We start from the raw sequence: 24,565 nt of genomic DNA on the forward strand, positions 1-24,565 counted from the left end.
AAAATTTTTCATGCAAAATTATGTATAAAATTTACCCATACATAATTATGTATAATTATATATAATCATATAAAATTATATATAATTATACACAATTATGTATAACAATATGTATAATTACATATAAATCTATGTATAATTACATATAAATCTATGCGTAATTATGTAAAATTATATATGAATTTATATATATAATTATACATAATTATGTATAATTACTTATATAAATAGAATGTATGAACATGAATGGACAAATTTGATACATAATAATATATAATTATGTATAATTATATATAATTTTATATAATTTTATATAATTATATATGAAAAATTTTTCATTGGGAAATATTTAATTAAAATGACGAATAATTTTGAATTGCTGAATATCACGATTTTGCTATAAGAGGATCCAATTATATATCGCATTGCGATTCAAGAAAAGAAAATCGTACACGGAAAAAAAAGTTTGGTTGAATTAACCAAATATTTAATCGATCCGATGAACGATCCAGAAATTCCGATTGAAGTAACCCGAATTCTGTTTAAGTCAACCAAACATCTTGTTAACTTAAACAGAATTCGAGTTACTTCAATTGGAATTTCTAGATCGTTCATATTCGACCAGATATTTGGTTAATTCAACCAAATCTTTTTTTCTGTGTAGTGCTTGCGATATATTTGCCTCCCGAGGAGTTCCAGTCGATTCTCAATCGGTTTTAGTAATAGTTGTGACATTTTAAACAATAAAAAAATCACTTTAAAGAGGAGAATGAGTACCAACTTCATGAAACTTTCTAATAAAATAAATCGAAATTTTTTGTTTTATAAGAAAAATATTATCAGATAATAATTATAATTAATTAAACGTGCAAAATAATCTTTATATATTGTATATTTTAATAAGTCATTTTTAAAAACGTTTGAAAATTAATGATTTGGAAATAAACAAGTTTTGTTAAATATCTCCCACTTTATCCCGTATAAAAAGTATTATGATGTTAAGTGATGTTTTTAAAGAAACATTATTTAACTTTGTTATGCTTTCATTTTTATCTATTCTTTCACAGTAAAACTTGTGTTTTTTTATATGGACATTTCAGAGAATACTTTGATAGAGTACGAAGACAGAGTTTATTTATTTATCTTTAATATGTTTAATATTTATTTAAACATTACGGTTTCTATAGTGTCTCAGGTTTCCTTGTGATTAAAAATTGCACGCGATTCAAGATCATATTTGCGATGCATAACCGTGGTGCGATATATCGCATTTCTTTCTTCATTTCGATCTTTTTTTTTCTCATTTCTTTCATTTCGATTCATAAAAAGGATCGCGTTACGAAATACAATTTCATAAATCGCATGTCCTTACGCCTACGGCGAACAACCGGTCGCGGCCGCAGCGTGCGGAGGGCACCCGGAGAGGCGAGGGGCAGCGACATAAAAGTGGAGCGGCGTCGAGGCGCGGCGCACTCTGCGGCGACAATCGAACGGAAAGGGTGTAGAATTTCTCTCCTTCGCGCTCTCACACACCCGCACCCACACACTCGCTCTCTCCCTTCCACGCGACAATCGCTCGAGATTTGTCCCACCACCCTCGAGGACAGCCGACTAGTTATCGCGTTATCGTCCGTGCGGTTCGTCAAACCCACGTCGGTCTTCACGAAGCGAACACCTCGCGAGCTCGAGAAACGATACGAGATCGGTGATATCAAGAAGAGTGCTGACCGCGTCCTGATAAAAGGGGCGACTTCAGCGTCTCCGAACGTTCTCCAGACGGTGCTACTCGACTGGATCAGAGCGGTCCCAGCAGAAGAGCGAAGGTCACAGCGATTCGAGTCAAAGACCTTTCGAAAGCGTAGTTCCCGCGGGTCTGTTGGAGGATCGGCAGAACGAATCGGCGGTGAGAAGGTCTTTGGGAAGAATTAGCTGCACACGTCGTGGCACACATCGGCAGCGGAGCGTCATGTGTGTCCGTTCGTCCATGGGTAACGAAATCGTCGAGCCAATCGTGCCTTCCTTTAGCGCGAAGCGCACGCAGAGCGACCGGTTGACCCGCGTCAAGGAGAAGTACATTAGACTGCACGATGAGATGCTTGATCGCGAGAAGCAGGAGCTGCTGCGTCAACAGCAACAGCAGCAGCAGCAGCAGTCGATATTCCACGTGTCGGACCTGGCCGACAACGCCTTGGCCATCAGCACGATCCAATACAGCCTGTTGCTGCAGAAGCTGGCCGAATACTACGCGATCATACGACGCACTAAAGCGTTCAAGTAAGTATACCTGAGCAAAAATGAGAAATATACTCTGAGGGCTTGATAATAAGCAGGGTTGGGTAAGTTAATCATTTTTTTAACTAAGTTAAGTTAAAGTTAACGGCTTTGAAAATTTAACTTAGTTAAGATAAAGTTAATCCATAATGAAATTAATTGAATTAAAAGTTAAGTTAATAAAAAAAAGCAATTAAAAAGTTAAAAGTTAAATTTCTTTTATTTCATGACTTCAGGGTTTCAGTTTTAAAACAAATAACGGAAAAAACAAATGTACACCTTATTTGGAAACATGTTTTATTTACAGATACTTATTAAATTTAAGTAATAAAGTTTTTTCGAAATTTTTATCGAACATTTTTCCTCGAAGATTGTCGAAAATGAGCCCTCATGCACTGAACAGTCTTTCGACGTCTCACGCCACCTTTATGGCATGGTTAACTTCAAAATAATTAAATTAAAAGTTAATAGTTACCGATAAAATGTAACTAAGTTAAAAGTTAAAAGTGTAAAAATGTAACTAAGTTAAAGCTATTTAACTTTTTAACTTAACTTTTAACTTTTTAACTAGTTACTACCCAACCCTGGTAATAAGCATCAAGCTTAGATAATAGTTACTAAATGCTTTAGTGAAATAGTCCCTATTGAACATAGGTTGATATATTGAAAGAATTCGAGAAAGCGCTGGCAAATAATTTTAGCCAGGTTTGGTACTTGTTGCCAAGACTTGGTATTTGTTGTTAATATTTGGTGACTTACCAATTACCAATTTGTGTTATATAAATTATATATAAACAATATTTTCAAAATAAATGCATACTCAGTAACCATCATATCAAGTAATAGTCATATCACATTAACATCATTATAATTTTCCACTTAACAATGTGAGTGTACCCAAATAGCACAGAGAATTCAAAAAGAATTCAGTCGTATGTCACCAATTCTGAGTTCATTTTCAAATGCAAAAAAATTCTTCAGATTTTAGTTCAGTCAAAAGAATTCTTTTTGCATCTAAAAATGAACTCAGAATTGGAGATATATGACTGAATTCTTTTTGAATTCTCTGTGCTATCTGGGATGTATTTTATGCCATTGATGATATAATAACGTAAAGTATAAAATTATAATTTATTAAAAGATTTTCCTCTCCCTTATAGAAATATCATACTAAGAATCATTGATAATTACTTATTATCCAGTATTTTTAATACTAAAAATAAGTAATTATCAATGATTCTTAGTATGATATTTCTATAAGGGTAATATAACATGTATATATTGTTTGCGTATATATACATGTATATATAATAATTACATTACATTGTAGAGTGAGAAATTATATCATTGATATAATATTACTATTACCCAATGTGCTTATTGGATATTGTTTAGTAATACTCATCACATTATATGATAAATATACGAAACAGAAACATTATACTCAAACACACATTATGTGATAATACTCAAACTATTTAATAATTATTACCAAGTCTCTTAGGAAAAATTACTTTAAGATGTTCAAATTAACTTAAAGTTGCTTAAAGTTACTTAAAGTTATTTATAGTTAACTATAAATAATTTTAAGTAGCTTTAAGCAACTTTAAGTTAATTTAAACAACTTAAAGTAATTTTTCCTAAGGGGTTATTTGGTATTATTTATCAAATAATTTTTTAATTAGTTCAACTAAATGAAAAATTTGTTTTACTAATTATTTTGTGATTATATATAGAGTATCTCAGATCACTATTCTCAAATTTCGCAAAAGCGTAGAACAGATTGAGGTGAATATAAAAAGCTCATATCGTTTTGCGATATATGTAATAAATCTCGAGATATTAATTACAGAAAATTGATATGAATGATCACACATGATATAGTAGAGGTATGCTGTTGTATGCTTGTACAGATTAAATTGAACCCTTTATTATTTTACAAATAACCACATAGATTTTTAATTATTCATGAAAGAAAATTGTCACATGATTGTACGCAATAATGCACAAATTTTCTTTAATTAATATCTAAAAATCTATGTGGTCATTTGTAAAATGGCAGAGGACTTTTTTGTACATTTTGTTCTAATGTATAAGTACACAATGATAGACGACGCCACTGTAACTCATCTACCATATCGCGCGTGATTATTTATTAATCTTTTTTATTATCATTATTATCATTAATATTTTTATTATTACATTATTATTACATTAATATTTTTATTATCATTATTCATTAATATTTTAAGATTTACGAAATACGCAAAACAATATGAGACTTTTATGTTCACCTTAATCCGTTCTAGGTTCTCACGAAATTTAAAAATACTAATCTAGGTCCAGTTTGTATAGACAAGTTGGTAACTTGATTTTACTAGCTATATTTTGTATAATTATCAAATATTGTATTGAAATGTTCAACTAAATGCTTTTGTTAATTATTAGAAGATTTTACCAGGATATAGATTCAATCATATAGGGTAGTGTAAAATGGTAGTCAGTTACTAATTTAAAAAATTCGTTATTTTTTTAAATTAATATATATTTAAAATTCTTTTTGCATATTATTATTTGCATACTTGCATAAAACCTTATGAAATTCAAAATGATAATCGACTTTTGTGCTATAATTGTATCTGAATCTTGTCTCTATATGGTCATATGCCATTATACGTTATTACATATACTTGAATGGGATAATATGTTGTTATATAATTTAAAGTACTTGTGTTTATGTACTGGTAATGTTGACGTTTAATTGAATGAAATATTTATTTTTTACTTTTACTCGATACCATTTGTTTTGCGTATAGACATATATAATTATGTATGGTTATATACAGGGTGTCTTAGACTTCCATAATGACTCTTTGTGAAAACATAGGACGGATTGAGGTGAGCAAGAAAGTCCTGTGCCATTTCGCAATAATAGTCGAGATATTAATTAAAAAAGATTGGTGAATAATCACGCGCGATATGGTAGATGAGCTGCAGTGGCGCCGTCTGCCGTTGTATACTTATACATTAAGTCAAACTGAACAAAAAAATCCTTCATTTTGTGAATGACCACATAGGTTTTTAGATATTAATTAAAGAAAATTTGTGCATTATAGTATACAATCATATGTGTAACAATTTTTTTTAATATTTAAAAATCTATGTGGTCATTTACAAAATGGTAGAGGACTTTTTTGTTTAGTTTGACTGAATGTATAAGTATATAACGGCAAACGGCGTCACTGCAGCTCATCTACCATATCGCATGTAATCATTCATCAATCTTTTTTAATTAATATCTCGACTATATTGTTGCGAATATCGCAAAACGGTACAGTACTTTCTTGCTCACCTCAATCCGTTCTACGTTCTCACAAAGCGTCATTATGGAGATTTGAGACACTATATTTGACCATATACATAGAGAAAATATTACAATAAAAGTCACAACAAAATTTTAGTAAATTTGTGCAAAAAAATGTTATGCACATTTGACTTCCTTTATTATAATATTATTGTAAATATTTAAATGACACAATCAGGTAGATCGTAAAATTTACTATTTCTATAGTAATTTATATTGCATTAATATAACCTAGCTTTACAAAAGCGTTGTAAAAAGAAATATAACTTTAACGTAGTTCTTATTATAATTTTTTCTTACTATTTTCCCTGTATAAAGACAAAATTTATATATAATCCATGTATAATTTTATTTAATTATACCTAAATAGACACTTTCACACAGAAAAAAGGATTGGTTGAATTAACCAAATATCTGGTTGAATATGAACGATCCAGAAATTCCGATTGAAGTAACCTGAATTCTGTTTAAGTTAACAAGATTTTTTATTGACTTAAGCAGAATTCGGGTTACTTTAATCGGTATTTCTGGATCGTTCATATTCGACCAAATATTTGGTTAATTCAACCAAACTTTTTTTCCGTGCACGATTATCACGACATGAACCAATCTTTAGTAGAAATTTTACAATTTTTTAAATTGCGTTTTTTGAGAAGAATTTACTGTATTGAATTAATTATCAAATATTTCTATCGTATATTGTAAATGTTTTATTATATTGATGCAGCTACAAATTTATTCAAAGTTACATTCAGATTTTCATGTTACATTCTGCATGACGTATTGTTTTGAGTAAGTTTTGATAATTTTCTTTATATTTCTTTTGTTTTCCTATTTCATTATTTGATGTGGCAAATATGAGTGTCCTATGAGTCACTCAGTCAGGCATGCAACCTCTACAAATCGATTAGTAAAATTACTGCTAAATTTATGTGCGCTTGTTTATCTAAATATATAAGATGTCTTCTCGAAGCTCTCGGGAGAACATAGTATGGATTAAAGTAAACGTAAAAGTCCTATACTATTTCGCGATATTCGTAATAATTTTATCGAGATATTAGTTAAAGAAAATTTGTAAATGATCACACGAGATATGAGCTATAGTGGCAACATCTGCCGTCATAGGCTTGTATATTAAATCAAACTGAACAAAAAACTTTCTAGCTTTTTCCTAATAACTTTGATTTTTAGAACGTAGATTTTTAGTTATTAATTAAAGGACATTAATATATTATCACGTGAGCAACCAACCAATCTTCTTTAATTAATAATTAAAAATCTACGAAATTATTAGAAAAATGATAGAGGACTTTTTTGTTCAGTTTGACCTAATATACAAGCACACACGTAGTCACTACAGCTCATCTTGCGTGATCATTCACAAATCTTCTTTAATTAATATTTCGATAATTATTGCGAATAAGACGGTCACAAAACGATACAAGACTTTCATGTTCACCTCAATTCATATTATGCTTCCACGAGAGCTTCGAAGATTGTTTTGAGACATCCTATGTATAATCTTTTTTGCTAGAAAAGTCACTTTTCTATCGTTTCTGTTGCACGTTGTTTCGCCATATCGATCAGCTTGGCATAAACGACGGAGTGAAGTATCGTCGACGTTCTGTGTAAAATTTACAGCGTGATAAAAGACGACGTATCTCGATAAGAGCAAAAGTCCGCAGCCGTGACGCAAAACCATCGCTCGCCAAATCAATAATCAAGGCTGGAAAAATTACCTTCAAAAAAACTAATGAGTCACTACAACTTCCATTATTTTTTTTACTAGGTTTTGAAGACTTTTTTTTTTACGATTTATGTAGACTGCTGTCCATATTTCATATACAAACTATCCGATGATGACATACAAAACTTTTATGTATATGTAGATTAAGTCCAATTGAACAAAAAATCCCCTATCATTTTGCAAATAAGCATATAGGTTTTGTGTTATCAAAAGATTAGCGAAGAATCGTGCGTGATATACGCTAATCTTCTTTAACTCATTATAGCCCATAGCTAACCCAGCAGAAATATTATCTAGGTAACATATGGAATTTTATAGTATCGTAAAAAGAACAATTTCTCAATAAAAAAGTTGAATACATTATTTGTTTATAATAAAATTGTTTAAACAATTAAGTTGCAAAATGATATTTCATAAAATCTAACAGCGCCACTTCTACAGAGAAAATTATTACGATAATATATAGTATTACATGTATGCCAACTGACCTCTGTTTGTTATAAGAAATTAATTATTATTTTGTATATTGTTACACCTTTCACAGCCCATTGCTAATTCAACAAAAATATCATTTAGATAACATATGGAATCTTATAGTATGGTAAAAATAAAATTCTATATGTTACCTAAATAATATCTCTGCTGGGTTTGCTGTGGACTATAATGAGTTAATTATTAATTCAATAATTTACGTGATTATTTGCAAAATGAGAGAGGACTTTTTTTGCTTAGCTTGACCTATCTGAAAGAGAACAGAAAAGTCAAAATGATGTTAAAATATGATCGAATTTCAGTTTGTTAAAATGACAACTTTTCAACATAAGTTTTTGATATTTTCTTAACGATATGTCTCACGATAACATAATTTTGAGATGTTTCTTGAACTATTTAGAGTTATTAATATCAAGATAGATTGATATTAAGTAGAGAGATAGATAGATAGATAGATGGATAGATGGATAGATAGATAGATAAATAAATAGATATATTAGATAGATAGGTAAATAGATTAGATAGATAGATAGATATATTAGAGGCATGAAGATAGTAATTAATAAACATCTTGAGAATACGACGTAATACCATATTTCGCATCGACACACAGAAAAATGTGTATTACACTCACAAATAAATATTATTTAAGTATTATTTCATAAGTTTACATATTCGCAAATCTATTATGAGTTTTTGCCCCAAACATTACATTTATACAAAATGCATTCTGAATCCTAGTAAGTTCAGCCAACTCCAATCAAGAATATAAAATTAAAACAAAAATTCGATTTACTTACTATATAGAGACAAACTAACTTTTTTTTTTACAAAGTTTTATAATATTCTTGTACATCGAGAGAAAAATGCTGAAAAATTTATTTATATAGAGTGAAAGTCTATTTTATATAAATAAGCTTTATTTTACAGAAATAAACTTTACACTCTACAAATAAAATTTCCAGAATATTTTTATCAGTGTGAAAAGAATAAACTTTTTAGAATACATGATAAATGTGTTTTTATCAAATTTTCGGTGAATATATTTTAAGATTATTATCAAGAAAATTTTGTTGAAAAAAAATGTCTTGAAAATAGCCATTAAGAAAAGAGGGGAAGTAAATTGAGTGATCACTTTCCTTAGCAATAATATATTTTTCTGTATGTATATTCGAAGCTTAAACTTTGTACTTTGTTGCGGCTCGTCTATACAGAAAAGAAGAACATTCTTATTTTGAAAATATTTTTATTTCTGATATGTAAATCTTAAGATGAGATTACATAGCGTTAAACAAAGATAAGTAACTTGCATCAATACATCTTACATGATTCAATCAAAGAAAAATATTCTTTTTATTTAAAAATATATAATTTCAAAATGAGATAAAAAATATAAAATATAAAATTAAGAATATGTTTTTTATATACAAATCAACTTATAACATTGTTAAAATTCAATACTTCAGAATTTTTCTAACAAAATTATATATTGTTGCTTATATATGAAACAATGATTGTTAAAAAATTTTAAGTTAAGTTAAAAAATTTTAGTATATTATTTTTAAGATATTAATTTCTTCTTCATATAGTTCGCTGATCCGATAAGTTTGTACATCTTGCAAATATAATCTCATTCTCTTATTATGGTAATCGTTCCGCTTTTTATCATGATTATCATTATTTCTAATAAGTATGGAAACGTATCCTAATGTGACATGCGATAAGAGTGAGCTAATTGCATCTTAGTATCGGAGTTGATGAAAGTACATGCGATAAAATACGATAATCTTCCCGTCTGAATCATAGATAACAGGCGAGAATTGTGCGAACGTATTTCTTCTTTTCTTTTCTTTTTAATTTCGTATCGAGAGATTGCTTTTGAAGTCGCTCTTTGACTAAGATGTGTATTTCTCAATATCAGAGGATTCACACTTTGGCTGAAGAGCAGAGAACGAAATGGCAGAAGCCAATTAGAACTGGCATTGGTAGTCGACAGTTTCTGTTCTTTTACCAGCGCCAATTTTAACAATTCTTTGTACTTTTTTGCTTTTTTGCCAAAGTGTGAATTCTCCCTGAGGGAAAATAGAAAACAGAAAGACAGGAATCAATGAGAACTCGTGTGCTGGTAGAAAAGTAGAAACTGTCGACTGCCACATTTGATCATCAACGCGAGTTCTGATTGGCTTCTGTTATTCTCTCTTTTGCCTTTTTGTTGAGGTGTAAATTCTCCCTCAGAATCTGTGTTTTTATCACATAAAATTAAACTCATTCTGTTTTTCATGATCGGAAACAAACAACATATGATGTTACATGTCACGACGAAACTATCCTTTGCGCGCGTTGATACATACATGTATTTTTCTTTGATTTGCGACTTATCTCACGACGGGAAAGCAGCCTTTGATCTGCTTTGAAACGTTACGAAAGCGACGACAATCCGCGATACGCGATTGCGAAAAGTTGATCTTTTCCGCGACCGCGAGTGGTCGAAAGTCGCTCTGATTGTCCTTTACGTTTAGTAGAGCGCAACGCATGACCTTTAAAAAATCGAGTCGCTAATCTTGTAATATATCTTTATATATCTTTATATATTATATATAATTATATAATATATAATTATATAATATATATAAGAAGTTATTTTTATTTTTATCTTTTTCAGAATATTATCGGCTTAACTAACGAAATTATTGATAGTTTACTTTTGTTTTTAGATATGCGCTCTACTAATTATAATACTATTGGTTTAGAGGGACAGAGAAATAAACAAAGAGAGAGAGAGAGAGAGAGAGAGAGAGAGAGAGAGAGAGAAGAGATGGAGAAATTGCTAAAAAATTAAAATTTAACACAATCGCAATTGCGTAATCGTACTGTTTAATAAATTATTCCTTATTACTAATTTAGAGAGAAAATTTTAGGAAAAAAAGATTCAGAGAAAATTTTTTTTTATAAAAACAGTTAGAGAGGAAATTTAAAGAGAAAAGTTAGAGAGAAAAGTTTTAGAGAAAAAAGTTTAAGTTTGGAGAGACACAGAAAGAAAGAGAGCCCTTATAGAAATATCATACTAAAAATCATTGATAATAACTTATTTTCAGTATTAAAAATACTGGACAATAAGTAATTATCAATGATTCTTAGTATGATATTTCTATAAGGGAGAGGAAAATCTTTTAATAAATTATAATTTTATATTTTACGTTATTATATCATCAATGGCATAAAATACATCCCAGATAGCACAGAGAATTCAAAAAGAATTTAATCATATATCTCCAATTCTGAGTTCATTTTTAGATGCAAAAAGAATTCTTTTGACTGAACTAAAATCTGAAGAATTTTTTTGCATTTGAAAATGAATTCAGAATTGGTGACATACGACTGAATTCTTTTTGAATTCTCTGTGCTATTTGGGATCTTAGAAATATCTTAGATGTCTAGAACAAATAGAACATCTTTTAGACATCTCTAAGAAATCTGTTTCACAATTTATGTTATATGGGATATAATTATGCAAATTATGAAATTTATTTTATAAATTATACCATATTATACCGATTTAGAGAAAAAAGTTTTCCTTATTAAGTCTGGAAAGGGAAAAGAAAGAGACACTTTATAATGAATTAAAATTTTATATTTTAGTAGTCATATAATTATGCAAATTATAAAATTTGCTTTATAAATTATGTTATATTACCGGTTTAAAAAAAAACAATTTTTCTTAAGACGGGTTCTTTTTTTTTCTCGGATAGACAAGTGTACATAAATTTGGCAGCAATTCTATATTATACAATTTATAAAAATCATATGACTTATGAATGGCATTTATATTTATCATATAGAACAACAAAATAGAAATACGAAAAATATTATCAAAATTTATTTAAAACAACATGTCATGTAAGATGTAATATGAAAATTTGATTGTAATTTTTTAGAAAATTCATTTATGCATCAACATAAAAAAAATTCACATTATTATATGACGTAAATTTTACGATTAAGTCAATACAGTATACTATTTGCTTTATACATGTAATTAATAAAACAGTAAAGCTTCTTTTTACTATCGATTTTATAATCATGAAAATCTATCTACGCTTTCTTTTTCAAAGAACCCATCGAAGTAGTTTTTCGCTCTTTCTTTCTCTCTCTCTGTCTCTCTCCCTCTTTGTTCCCTCTCTATCTTTTTTCTCTCTTCTTTAACGTTTTATTCGCAAGTTCAACGTCATGAATCTTCGAAGCTCATTACCCAAATAGTACAAAAAAATCACGATGACGTTAAAATGACGAGAAAATGATCGAATCATGATTAAAAAGTGAATTTTTTTGGTAACCCTGACTAGAAACATTGCATTGATTAATTGTATGACCTGTACTTACATCGGAAATGAGCACACGCCTATGTGTGGTTCACTGGATATATTTACATTATAAATTCTTATTGTTGCGTTTTCGGGACGTCGACTTGATTGAATGTATACCTGATGATTGTATCTCGTTTTGATTTTATCATGAGAAGGGTCCAGAACAAGTTCAAAACATTTAGCCACAAAGTGTGTATAAATAAAACATCCTCGACAATTATAGAGAATTTGAAATTATTGTCTTTATATGGCACTAAGAAATCTGTGTTTGGGCTCTTATTGACTCAATTACCTTTTCTTTAGATATTTTTAATCATTTTCTCGTAATTTTAATATCATCTTGACATCATTGTGATTTTTTGTTCTGCTTTGAAATCCTTTGTAATTGCGTTTTGTTATTTCACAATTACAAAAATAAAAATAAATTCTATGGAAAAAATACGAAAGAAAAAAGGAAGGGAGAAAGAAACAGAAGCACAGAGCGAGATAGTCACTTGCAAGCGCGTATCAGATCCCAAGCTGAACAGAAAATTACAATGACGTCGAAATGATGAGAAAATAATCAAAGCATGACTAAGAAGTAAGTCTTGTTCGTTGAACGCAAATCACTCGGCCGCTGCACATAGTTTCCTCGGACGTTGACGCGCGTCTCTATATTTAGTCAGGCAGTCATATTGAGTAACGATTACGCGTGTATGGCGTGTCTCCTGTCTGTCCAGGCCGATGACTGCATGTGCACGTTCACCTGAACGATAATCGTAAGTTCTCGGAAGAGGTGATGATTGCATGCCGTGCATTCCTACAAAGGCCGCGCGCGAGGCGGAAGGGCGCGTATCCACGCGCTCACACTTTCAACTTCACGGAAATTGTCTGTCAAGAGCCGCCCGATTACTCTTTTTTTTTTTCAACGATTAATCTGTTAGATTAAATTTCCAACGATTTCTATTTTTTCATTTTCTTGTCTTAGTACTCGAAATAACAGTTGTGTACATAGTACTTGTACACTGAAAAAAAAGTCTTGTACAAAAAAAGTTTCGTAAGAAAAAGATTGGTTTAAATTGTTTAAATTGTTACTAAATGTATTTAGTTATACAGAATTTCTTTTTAAAAGATTTTTTTTTTAAATTCGGTAATCAGTATAAAAAATATGATAATAATAATCAAATGCATAATAGATTACACTCTACTTAAAATATTAGATAGAAAATGATAGAAAATTTGTCTATCATATTTTATGATAATTTTGATTCACATATTTCACAACTCATTTACGAAATTTCGTATGTGAATTCATATATCATGTATTGTCTATAATCGATAAATATAAACTGATTATACTAACTTTCATATTCAACATGATGAAAAAGAGTAGTATCATAAAATATGATTAAACTACATAGATATTCTTTTCATTTTTATCTGACTATTTTGTAACCATCATTATAAGTAGAATTATTATGAAAGAATATTATAAGTAGTTTATTATAAAATAATAATAAATATATAATGCAATATTTACTATGATTCAGAAATATCAATTTATTATACAAACATCAATATGCAAGATGATTGAAAAGAATAGTATTATAAAATATGATTAAAATATGTAGAAAATCTATGTTGTACGACTTTGGTGCATGATAAGTCGTATAAATCAATATAGGAATTCTTTCCATTTCAACCTTATTCAATCATTTTCTATCAAATATTTTAAGCAGAGCAAAGAACTTTTTTAATCACAGTCAAATGGACTAAAGTTTTCAGTAATAATTACCAAATATTTAATATCTGTTATCAAGTATTTGATGACTATCTTTTTGATACTATATATTCAGTAAGTGTTATGAAATCATTTAATTCTATTTGATGAAATGCTTGTAACTATCAATATTTATCTTGTTAACAAAATATTTAGTGATTATAAATGTATTTATATTAATATACACATATACACATGTATTTATATTAATCACACAGTGATATTCACCGACTGTTATTGAATTGTTTTCATTATTTACTTATAAATAGCATTGCTACTTATAAATATATTTACTTATAAATAACATTGCTACGCGTTTCTTGAAAGTTATAAGAATATATGCGTACAAAAAATCGTCATAAAAATTATAAATCGTCATAAAAGTCATAAAATCGTCAAAAAAGCTTATAGATTTCTAATTTCTGTTCAATTATGAGGTAAAGCGGTTTTGAGAAAAGATGATTGCTACAAGATCAAATGAAACCACGGATAGAACTTCACGTGTGAAGTAAAAAAAAGGTTGATGTAAAAAATAAAAAAAGTATTAATGTCTTAAAATAATTTATATATATATATATATATATATATATATATATATATATATATATAAGAAATACGATTTTTTAAATAAAAAATGACCTAAAACAATTTTCATCTCGAACATAAACTTTAGTAATAATTAACAAATATCACTTTTTCTGCTGCCAAAATATTAAACTTCCAGGAACTAGTTTGATTACCTAAATAGTCAGGTACCTAAATCTTGTAGTTCTGAGAGAAATATATACATTTACTTTAACTAAATTATTTTCTAATTATCTTTATGTTTGGCAACATACATTATTTGATTGAATAATAAACAACAATTACAAAATTTTAATAATAAACAACAATTACAAAATTTTGGTACTTGTTATGAAATTGTTTCAGTGTATCTTCCTGTTTTTTGTTTTACTTCCAAGTTATAAATTTTCCCCAAAATTCTTAAATTTCCAATGATTTCTGTTTTCATTATCTTTCCTTTTTTATTTCCTGCAACATCATCATGATGTTTCACGTTTTGTGTGAAACTCATTTATTATTTGTTCTTTCCGTGATAATAATGTGCATTTCATCGTTATTTTCGTGCGCTTGAGCTCCCCGATGGAAGCTAACGGATTACTTCGCGCCGAAATTACATGTTCGTTTTCGAACTACGAGTGCTAGTGAATCGCGATAAAAGGGATACAATTAGAGTAGACGCGCTTCTTCGGGCGCGTGTAAGAATTTGTTTGCACAAAAAGGCTCAGAGAACATCATTCTATCCTTCTTATTAAGGAGACGTGATGAAATGAATGACGAACTCAAAAAATATCGATAACGTAGAGATGTCATTAACACAGTCATACTATTCTTTTCGTAATTCTTGCACATATAGATCTCATATAAATCTTCCTGTATCTTATACGGAAAATAAAATACTGTTGTTTCAGTAGAAATTGCTAACGTTGTCGTAATTGGAGTAAATTTCCTTGCTTCAACAACAATGCCATTGAAAATAATACTTGAGTCATCGTGATAATGCATGATGTATTGGTTTTAATAGTATAACTGAATCAAGAAGATTTACTGATAGTAAGATTACGACGATTTTGGCAATCTCTATTCATACAATAACACTTTTTTTTCGTGTATATCTTATATAAATGTGCTAACAGAAAACATAATCACGCATAAATAGATATCTTTCTGCAAACTTTCCATGTACTTTTGAGCTTCTACAGTCAGTTGTAAAGATACATAAATATTCCTTGGAATTATCGTTAGCGAAGCAAACACACGTGCAATACATACAGGCTGCTTTTGTGTCAAGTATAAATATTTACGTCAACTGGTAGAGCTTGAAAGATATCAATTTAAAAATTTTTGTCGTTTCCTCCTTAGAAAAAATTACTTTAAGATGTTCAAATTAACTTAAAGTAATTTTTCCTAAGGGTGCCACATACTGAGCAATGCTTCTATTTATTATTGCATTTATTTTTAATATGTAAAAACATTTGTAACTCTGTGCAACTAATATGATATAAATTTTTCAAATAAATTCAGTGTTTTGTCGGTAAAATTTTCAAGTATGGCATCCTCTTAACGAGGTAAATTACTCTTTCAGAAAAGCAACAATATTTAGAAATTTAAAGAAAATGGCTAAACGATTATGTTTAAATTACATATATGTAATTAATTAATTAATATATAATTAATTAATTCATATTTATATAAAAAATTTATTTTTAATTTCCGGTGAAATCATATCACAGCATCCATTATCGCTCAGAGCCTGCATCTCTTGTATATCTCTGTGATTCTTTAAGAAAACGAGAAAAGTTTCTTATAAAATAATGTTTTACGAAGAAAAGAACATTCTTTTTTTAAAAATATTTTTATTTTTGACATATAAATCTTGAATTGAGATTACATACCGTTAGACAAAGTTACTTGCATCAATACATTTTATGTGATTCGACAAAGAAACATATATTCTTACATACTGATACAAAAGTAATTTTTATAGATGGAAAGTACAAAATATTAGATTGAGAATATGACGTTTTTAAATATCGAAAAGTAATATCTCATTATCAAAATAATTATATTATACTTCTTATGAAACTATTATGATATTTAAGTAAAATTAGTATACATTGTTGAAATTTAGGGTTTTTAAATTCTTTTAACTAAATTATATATCGTTGCTTATTTATAAAATAACTATTAATTTGATTATATCAGTTTGAAATGGATACTAATTTTTTTTCTGTGTAGTTATATAGTTTCTTGGACCAAAATTTTTATTTTTGTTTTAGTTTTTTATAAAATCAAACAGAAGCGAATTTTAGCAAGAAAATTTAATTTCTCCTTTAAAATGTGCCAAAAATTTTGATTGTTTGAAATAAAAGTTCCAGTTCAAGAGACAACACTATTTTTATTTTTGCAACTATTAATTTTATAAAAAAAACATTTCTTATTTCTAAAATTTACCTCCAACCTAGTATAATCTATTGAAAGATTATTTGGATGTCTTAAAGATATCCAAAAGACATTTTATTTCTTTCAAACGTCTTTTGAACGTTTCCAAGACATCTTTTAGTCACTTGTGTTGTCTGAGAAGTGGCGCTTAGGATTGTAATATTTCACGCAATCAAATTTTGACCGTTCTTCGATAATTGTTTTGTCGAACAAAACGTCCTTCGCATCTCCAATGATCGTCTATATTTATACGATAACAAGTGATAACGAAGTATTTCGATAAATTGACAATCGTACAACGATATGACGACAGATATTGGAATAAACATCCGGATGACTTAATTTCCGATACGTCTCGAACAATTATATTGTATTGTCGCATTGTACTTCAGTTGAACACGCGGATGTACGCGCAATTTTTATATCTGTCTTTTTCTGATATCACATCCGAAATTTTCTCGAGATCTCGGATCTCCGAAACATGTTTTACATAACTTGTACGAATCTAGTAGAGCCTAACTGTACATATTTATATGTATGTGTGTGTAAGTATGTCAGTCACTTATCGGTACATTAATAATGATAATTGCGGTCGTTCGATTTTTACGAGTCCAGCGAAACTCAAGGATCTCTTTTTATAGAAATTTCACTTGAGTGGTAGAGACTGACGAGTTTGCGCGGCAGGAATTTTGCCAGCAGCGGGCATCTGTCGAACAGATGTCCTACCTGTCTGTCATATTGGATGTGCACGTTGGCAATCCGCCATTGAAGTCACCATTCGCATCCTCAAAAAATCTGTAATGATCAAATAATCGATTTGCACATGCACGGAGAAAAATAATTTGCTGACCTAGCAAATTTTCTGCTGGTCTAGCAAAATTTTTTCGTTACTATATAGACAATAAAAAGATTTGCTAAGAATACCAATCACTATTTGCTGGATATAATTTGCTGGATCAACAAGTTATTTTGCTATGAGAACCATGATGGATTTATATAAGCAGTTGCAGTTTTGCTCCGATAGCAAATGGATTTGCTAAGGATACATTGTTTTGCATTAATAGCAAATTAACGATTCTTAGAATAAATATACTCAACAAATTTTTTCTATCTTGGCAACGAAATTACTTCTGCTTTGATAACGAATAATTTGTAAAATTAGTTACGTTAACTAAATTTTTTTAATGTCACTACGAATATGCAGTAGCAACGACGATTTTGCTAAAAGAACAAGCTTCCAGAATTTATTTTAATTACCTAAATGTATAGTTCAAGCAACTAAATTGGTTCTGACAAGTAACACTATCCAAATGCCACACGCCGATCTTCTTGAAACTTTGCACACATGTAGTACATCGAAAAACATTAGACACGTATTTTTTTATTTTGGCTAACAAGGCATTTTAAGGTTAGAAAACGCATTCGAAAATTTAACACTCTATAGTACAATGATAGCTAACGCTACTCCTGAGCGTCATTCTTTTACAGCTTTTACGACATTATTCTATTATAATTTCATCTGAATGTTTCTGAAGTTGCTAATTATGATTTTGACATTAGTTCGTAATCGTAATCTAAAAAACTTCTTCGAAACTGACTTTGAATAAAGTCTTTGAAATGTCTGCGATTTCGGCCCGCCATTTTGAATCTCGCAAAACTCATGTCAAAATCATAATTAGCGACTTCAGAAACATTCAGACAATGAAATTATAATAAAGTCGTAAAAGCTGTAAAAGAATGACGCTCAGGAATAGAGTTAGTTGTCATTGTGCTACAGAGTGTTAAATTTTCGATTGCGTTTTTAACCTTAAAATGCCTTGTTAGCCAAAATAAAAAAATACGTGCCTAATGTTTTTCGATGTACTACATATGTGCAAAGTTTCAAGAAGATCGGCGTGTGGTACTTGGGTAGTGTTACTTGTGAGAACTATACATTTACTTTATATAACTACATTATCTCCTGACTATTACTTTATGTTTGGCCCGCATTATTTGACCGTATATAATTTATCAACAACTATCAAATTTTAGTACTATTGTTACGAAATCCTTCGTTCAGTGCTTATTTGAAGAAATATTTCGTACATTGGTAAACACGATATTAATATCCGTCGAGTAAATATTTTTTATTTCTTACATATTTTTCCTGTCGGTGTACGCGCGTGCCAACTGAACAATTTCATCTTTGAGCCCGAGTCATTGTGGGAATAGAACTAGGACGACGTTTGACAGAGCGACGAGACGAAAGAACCGGATGCGTGCGATATAGTGTAGCGAAGACGTATTCGCGCTCAGTTCGCGTTCGTAAAATCAGCGAGGACCGATTTTGCGTGCCATATGCGGCCGCGATTCGAGCGAGCGACGTGTGCGTGCCGTCTCGCACGTTTGCCCGATGCCGCTTGATATCGGCACCCACACCTGTATCTACGCGCACACTTTCGCACGTGCGTAAGTGTACACACGTTCGACGCACGTCGTATTACTACCACAGGTGTCCGGATCTAATCGTCACGCGGATCCCATCGCGCTGTCACAAAGAGCGACTCGGGATGTAAATTTATGAAATTGTGTATCGCATTGCGATCTTTTTTTAAGAATACGCGATGTTGCATTACAATTATGTGTTGCAAATATGATTGTAAATCGCGCGCCATTTTATATCAACGCAATTTTCAATCATACACGGAGAAAAATAATTTGCTGGCTCAGCAAATTTTCTGCTGATCTAGCAAAATCTTATCGTTATTATATGGACAACAAAAAAATTTGCTAAGAGTATTAATCACTATTTGCTAGATATAATTTGTTGAATGTACAAATTATTTTACTATAAGAACCATGATGGATTTATATAAACAGTTGCAGTTTTGCTCCAATAGCAAATTAATTTTAAAATTAAGGATACATTATTTTGCATCAATAGTAAATTAACGTGATTCTTAGGATAAATACATTCAACAAATTTTTTCTATCCTTGCAACGAAACTACTTCTGCTCTGATAACGAATAATTTGTAAAATTAGTTACGTCAATTAAATTTTTTTTATATCACTACGAATATGCAGTAGCAACGATGATTTTGCTAAAAAAGTAAATTTAGTTTTCTCCGTGTAAGGTATAATGGGACATGATGGGAATAATATTCAATATATTAAAAATAAATAAATCAACTTACACGTTTTTAAAACGTCTTATGTCTCAATTTTAGACATTGTGTTGTATGGGTCTCTCTCTTCGCACTGCATCAAAATATTCTTTGAAATGTCCATAAGAAAATACAAGTTTTACTGTGAAAAAATAGTTAAAAATAAAGACATAATAAAGTTAAATTATGTTCTTTTAAAAAGAAACATTTTATAACTTGTTTATTTCTAAATTGTTAATTTCTAAATAATTTTTAAATGTTTAAGGACCGGTTTTTCAATAATAGTTTAAACTTAGATTTCAACTTAAACTCTGTTTAAACAAAACGCATTGTTAGAATAGAGTTTAAACTTGAATCCAAGTTTAAACTGTTATTGAAAAACTGACCCTAAGTAACTTACTAAGATATGCAATATATAAGGATGTGTTATTGCACGTTTAATTAATTATAATTATTTATTAACAATATTTTTCTTATAAAACAATAAAACTACCTTTTTCAATATCTTTTTTTTACTAAAATATTTATTACAATCAATATTAAGTGTAATAATGTTTAGTAATCTTCTCTCTCTCTCTGAAACATACATAAAAATATATATAAAATTGTATATTACAATTATATTTGTATTACAATTATTATCGTATACACAATTATATAATATAATTATATATATCATATATAAAAATGTGTATAAAAAATGTACATAAATATATATAATAAAAATTATATAAAAAGGAAATAATACATCTTAACATTTTAAAGCTGTTATAATGACGTAATTCCATTATGCCTCTAAATGTATAAGTTTGGATTAAATAATATAAAATATTATGTATTGTCGCGCGATATTTACATAGGTTAACTTAACTAAAATGACAAGTGAATTAAAGACACGATTTTGCGATAAAGATCGAATTATGTATTGCATTGCGATTCAAGAAAAGAAAATTGCGGTGCTTGCAGTATATCGTAAAATCGCGTATTCTTAAGAGTAACTTGGACACCTCGATGAAACCCGAGTGGATGAAATTCCAAATTGCAACACCGTTGCAATTTCGCGAATTATTAAATTTTCAGCTAGAGATATCGCGTGCTAACATATCCCGCAACATGTTCCGAGTCGCGAGTCAGTGGAACGCGCGGGCCTTGCAAAAATACTTTATTTTTTTCGCAATCTCCAAGATTCAGAAGATTTTTATAGCATCTTACGCGTAAAATTATTTTTAATTTTACCATGTTTTTCAGCAGTGCAGCAATAAATCTTTAGCGGAGTCTATCTTGCTAGGAAACATAATAAATCTGTTTAATAGTAAACTTCTGATTCTAGAATATATATATTTTTTAAACCATTTATCAAATTCTCATTATTATTTTCCCCGAAACATATTCTATACAGGTAAAATCATCCTTGTATAACTAAGACCGATATTTTTAAAAAATTTATTACTATTTATATACAGGGACTTATATACAGGACTTATATACAGGACTTCGTGTTCAATTTTATCTAATGTACAACCATATGACGGCAAATGTCGCTATAACAGCTCATTTATCATGTATATGATCACGCATTAATCTTTTTTAATCAATAACTTAAAATTTTATATAATTGTAAAATAGTAATTGTAAAAAAAAAAGAGAAAATTTGTGTTCAATTTTATCTAATCTACACGTATACGAGAATTTTATACGTTATCTTTAGACACCCTGCTCTGTTTAAAATGTTGAATAGAAAATTTGTCTATCATATTTTATAGTGATTTTGATTCACATATTTCACAACTCATTTACAAAATTTCGTAAGTGAATACATATATCATTATACTGATATTATACTGATTATACCAACTTTCATATTCAACGTGATAGAAAAGAGTATCATAAGATATGATTAAACTACATAGATATTCTTCTCATTTTTATCTGACCATTTTGTAATCATTATTATAAATAGAATTATTATGAAAGAATATTATAAGTAGTTTATTATAAAATAATAATAAATACATAATGCGATATTTACTATGATTCAGAAATATCAATTTATTATGCAAACATTAATATTCAAGATTGAAAAGAATAGTATCATAAAATATGATTAAAATATATAGAAAGTCTATGTTGTACGGCTTCGATGCATGACAAGTCGTATAAATCAATATAAGAATTCTATATTATCCAATCTTATCTTATTATATTTTATGCAATCATTTTCAATCAAATATTTTAAGCAGGGTGTATAGAAGATTTATACAGGAAAGAAGTCTGTGGTCCAGACTCTTACATGAGAGACTCTACGCCTTACGACACAACCTCTTCGCGTGGAAAAGTACATTATGCGACGTATACATTATCATGGCCGTAAAAATGGCGTAAAAATAGCGCATTGTGAAATCTACGAGATAAAAATACTCGTTCGTTTAGGTGTGCAAACAAGATGACGCAAAGTGTTCGGTGGAATTCCTGTCGCGTGCGTTTCCTTCGTTCATCTCCCGTCTCCTTCGCGAAGAAATTAAATTCACGGTAATCCCTTCACCGGATTGCGTCCGGATTGTAGAGATTTCCCGGATGTATCCATTGTTTCGCCAACGTCTGGCGACTGCTTAGTCGATTGATCGATCGGAATTGGTCCGCGATGATTACAATGTGCGCGAATAATCACGCGTATTGCTACAGATGTTCCTTATCGTGCGCTCTAACCGGGAAAAATTTCTCTCGCCCCGGCAGCTGCGACTCTCGCAAAATTAGTCCAAGGATGAAACACGCAGTCCGACTGTTTGCATAGCGATCTTTTTTACTCGGTCACGCCGAGAGAGGAGTAAATAAGAAATCCTCGCACGCGTGTTATTTTGGCGTTCTCTCCCCTCCCTCTCCCTCTCTCTGTCTCTCTCTCTCTCGTAAGCGCGAGCCTGCGAAAGCGTTTACGATATGTTAAAAAAATTATTCAATCAAAATTTGCACGTCGCACATTTCACAACGCATGTCTGATATATTGCACTGAGGGAAATGTCTGATGATACTGATCAGAATTCTATTTAGGTTTACCAAACGGTATGGTGAATAATCGTGTAATAAGATATTTAGTCAATGATACCAAACTATCTGGTGGAGTGCATTATCTAAGTAACATTACAGTAATGCTTAAATACGTTTACCAAACCGTCTGGTACAGCATACAATTCATTTGGTGAATGTTATGAATACAGTTGTGGAGTAGTGTTAGACTTCTTATTTAACCTAAAATTTAACCATATTATATATAATTTTCATATATTTACTGTATATAATCTTCATATATTTACTTCTAAATTCGACATATTTTAAGAAATTTCATTCTTCCAAATATTTGACGGTTTCAGCGTTTACTCTTATAGCACCGACGTCTTTACAAATCAGTATAGATGAAAAAGGAAATGTCGCAGCGAGTAACAATTAACTATCGCGTCAATAGTATCACACGTCTAGAGAGAATTACCAAACTGTCTAGATATCTATAATTAAATGTCTCGATATTGACTACCAGATGCGTCGAGGCATCGTAATCACAATATTGGATATGTGAACCAGATATCGCATATAAATTCACCATATTACGAGTACTTTCATAAGACGAATATAGTGTCATTCATCAAGCCATTTCTCTCAGTGTGCAATTGTTCTGTCGATCGACGATTTATGATGCAACGTAGAGAAGACTATTTGGCCACCGGGGTAAGTTGGTAAAATCGATTATTTTTACTGTTTTTTAACAGATTTCAGAGCTAAGCAAGCAGGGATTTCAAAGCCATCTTTGACATGTTTAAAAATTTTGCTTTCTTTGTAATTTGTTAGAAAATACTAGAAATAAATGGTTTTGCCAACTTATCCCAGTAGTCAACCAGCTCCGGTCTCTATTACAGTAGAAAAATTCATATTGCATTCAAGTAAATGATAATATATCATAAGTTTATATACCTGGGTCCTTATTCTTGAAATAGTTGCGTATACGTAAGTTTTACTGCGCAGCTATTTTATGATTAAACCTGCGCAATAAAACTTACATATACGCAACTATTTCAAGAACAAGGGCCATGTAAGTTTATCATGAGTTCATCAGAAGCACCAAATTTGTTCAAAATACATTCTGGATCCTATGAAAGTTTCAGCATTTCAATCAAGAATATTAAATAAAAAATTTTGTTTACTACACAGAATCGAAGCAACTTTATTTTCCATGAAATTTTATAATATTTCTAGACTAGAAACTTCACGCATGTGCGCTGTAAAAAATACATGGATATACACGATGGATTGTTTATTTGTCGTACAATTAACGAGAACGCGAACGAAATATTAAGGTCGTTTGTCGTGATGTGTGGGAGAGTGAGAATGAAAGAGAGAGAGAGAGAGAGAGAGAGAGAGAGAGAGAGAGAGA

The 24,565-nt window shown here is 30.0% G+C and overlaps 1 protein-coding gene across 1 annotated transcript in view; it reads left to right on the forward strand.

The window, feature by feature from the left end:
* The first annotated feature begins 1,966 nt into the window (after positions 1 to 1,966).
* Positions 1,967 to 24,565, forward strand: part of LOC116847345 — a 37,221-nt gene continuing 14,622 nt past the window's right edge. The window contains exon 1 of the mRNA XM_032822261.1: positions 1,967 to 2,274. Coding sequence (XP_032678152.1) covers positions 1,967 to 2,274 — 308 coding nt within the window. The remainder of the gene's footprint in view (positions 2,275 to 24,565) is intronic.

This window comes from Odontomachus brunneus, unplaced genomic scaffold (assembly GCF_010583005.1).
Source record: "Odontomachus brunneus isolate Ranch 3 - 2012 unplaced genomic scaffold, Obru_v1 Obru_scaffold_077, whole genome shotgun sequence".
NCBI classification, from domain to species: domain Eukaryota; kingdom Metazoa; phylum Arthropoda; class Insecta; order Hymenoptera; family Formicidae; genus Odontomachus; species Odontomachus brunneus.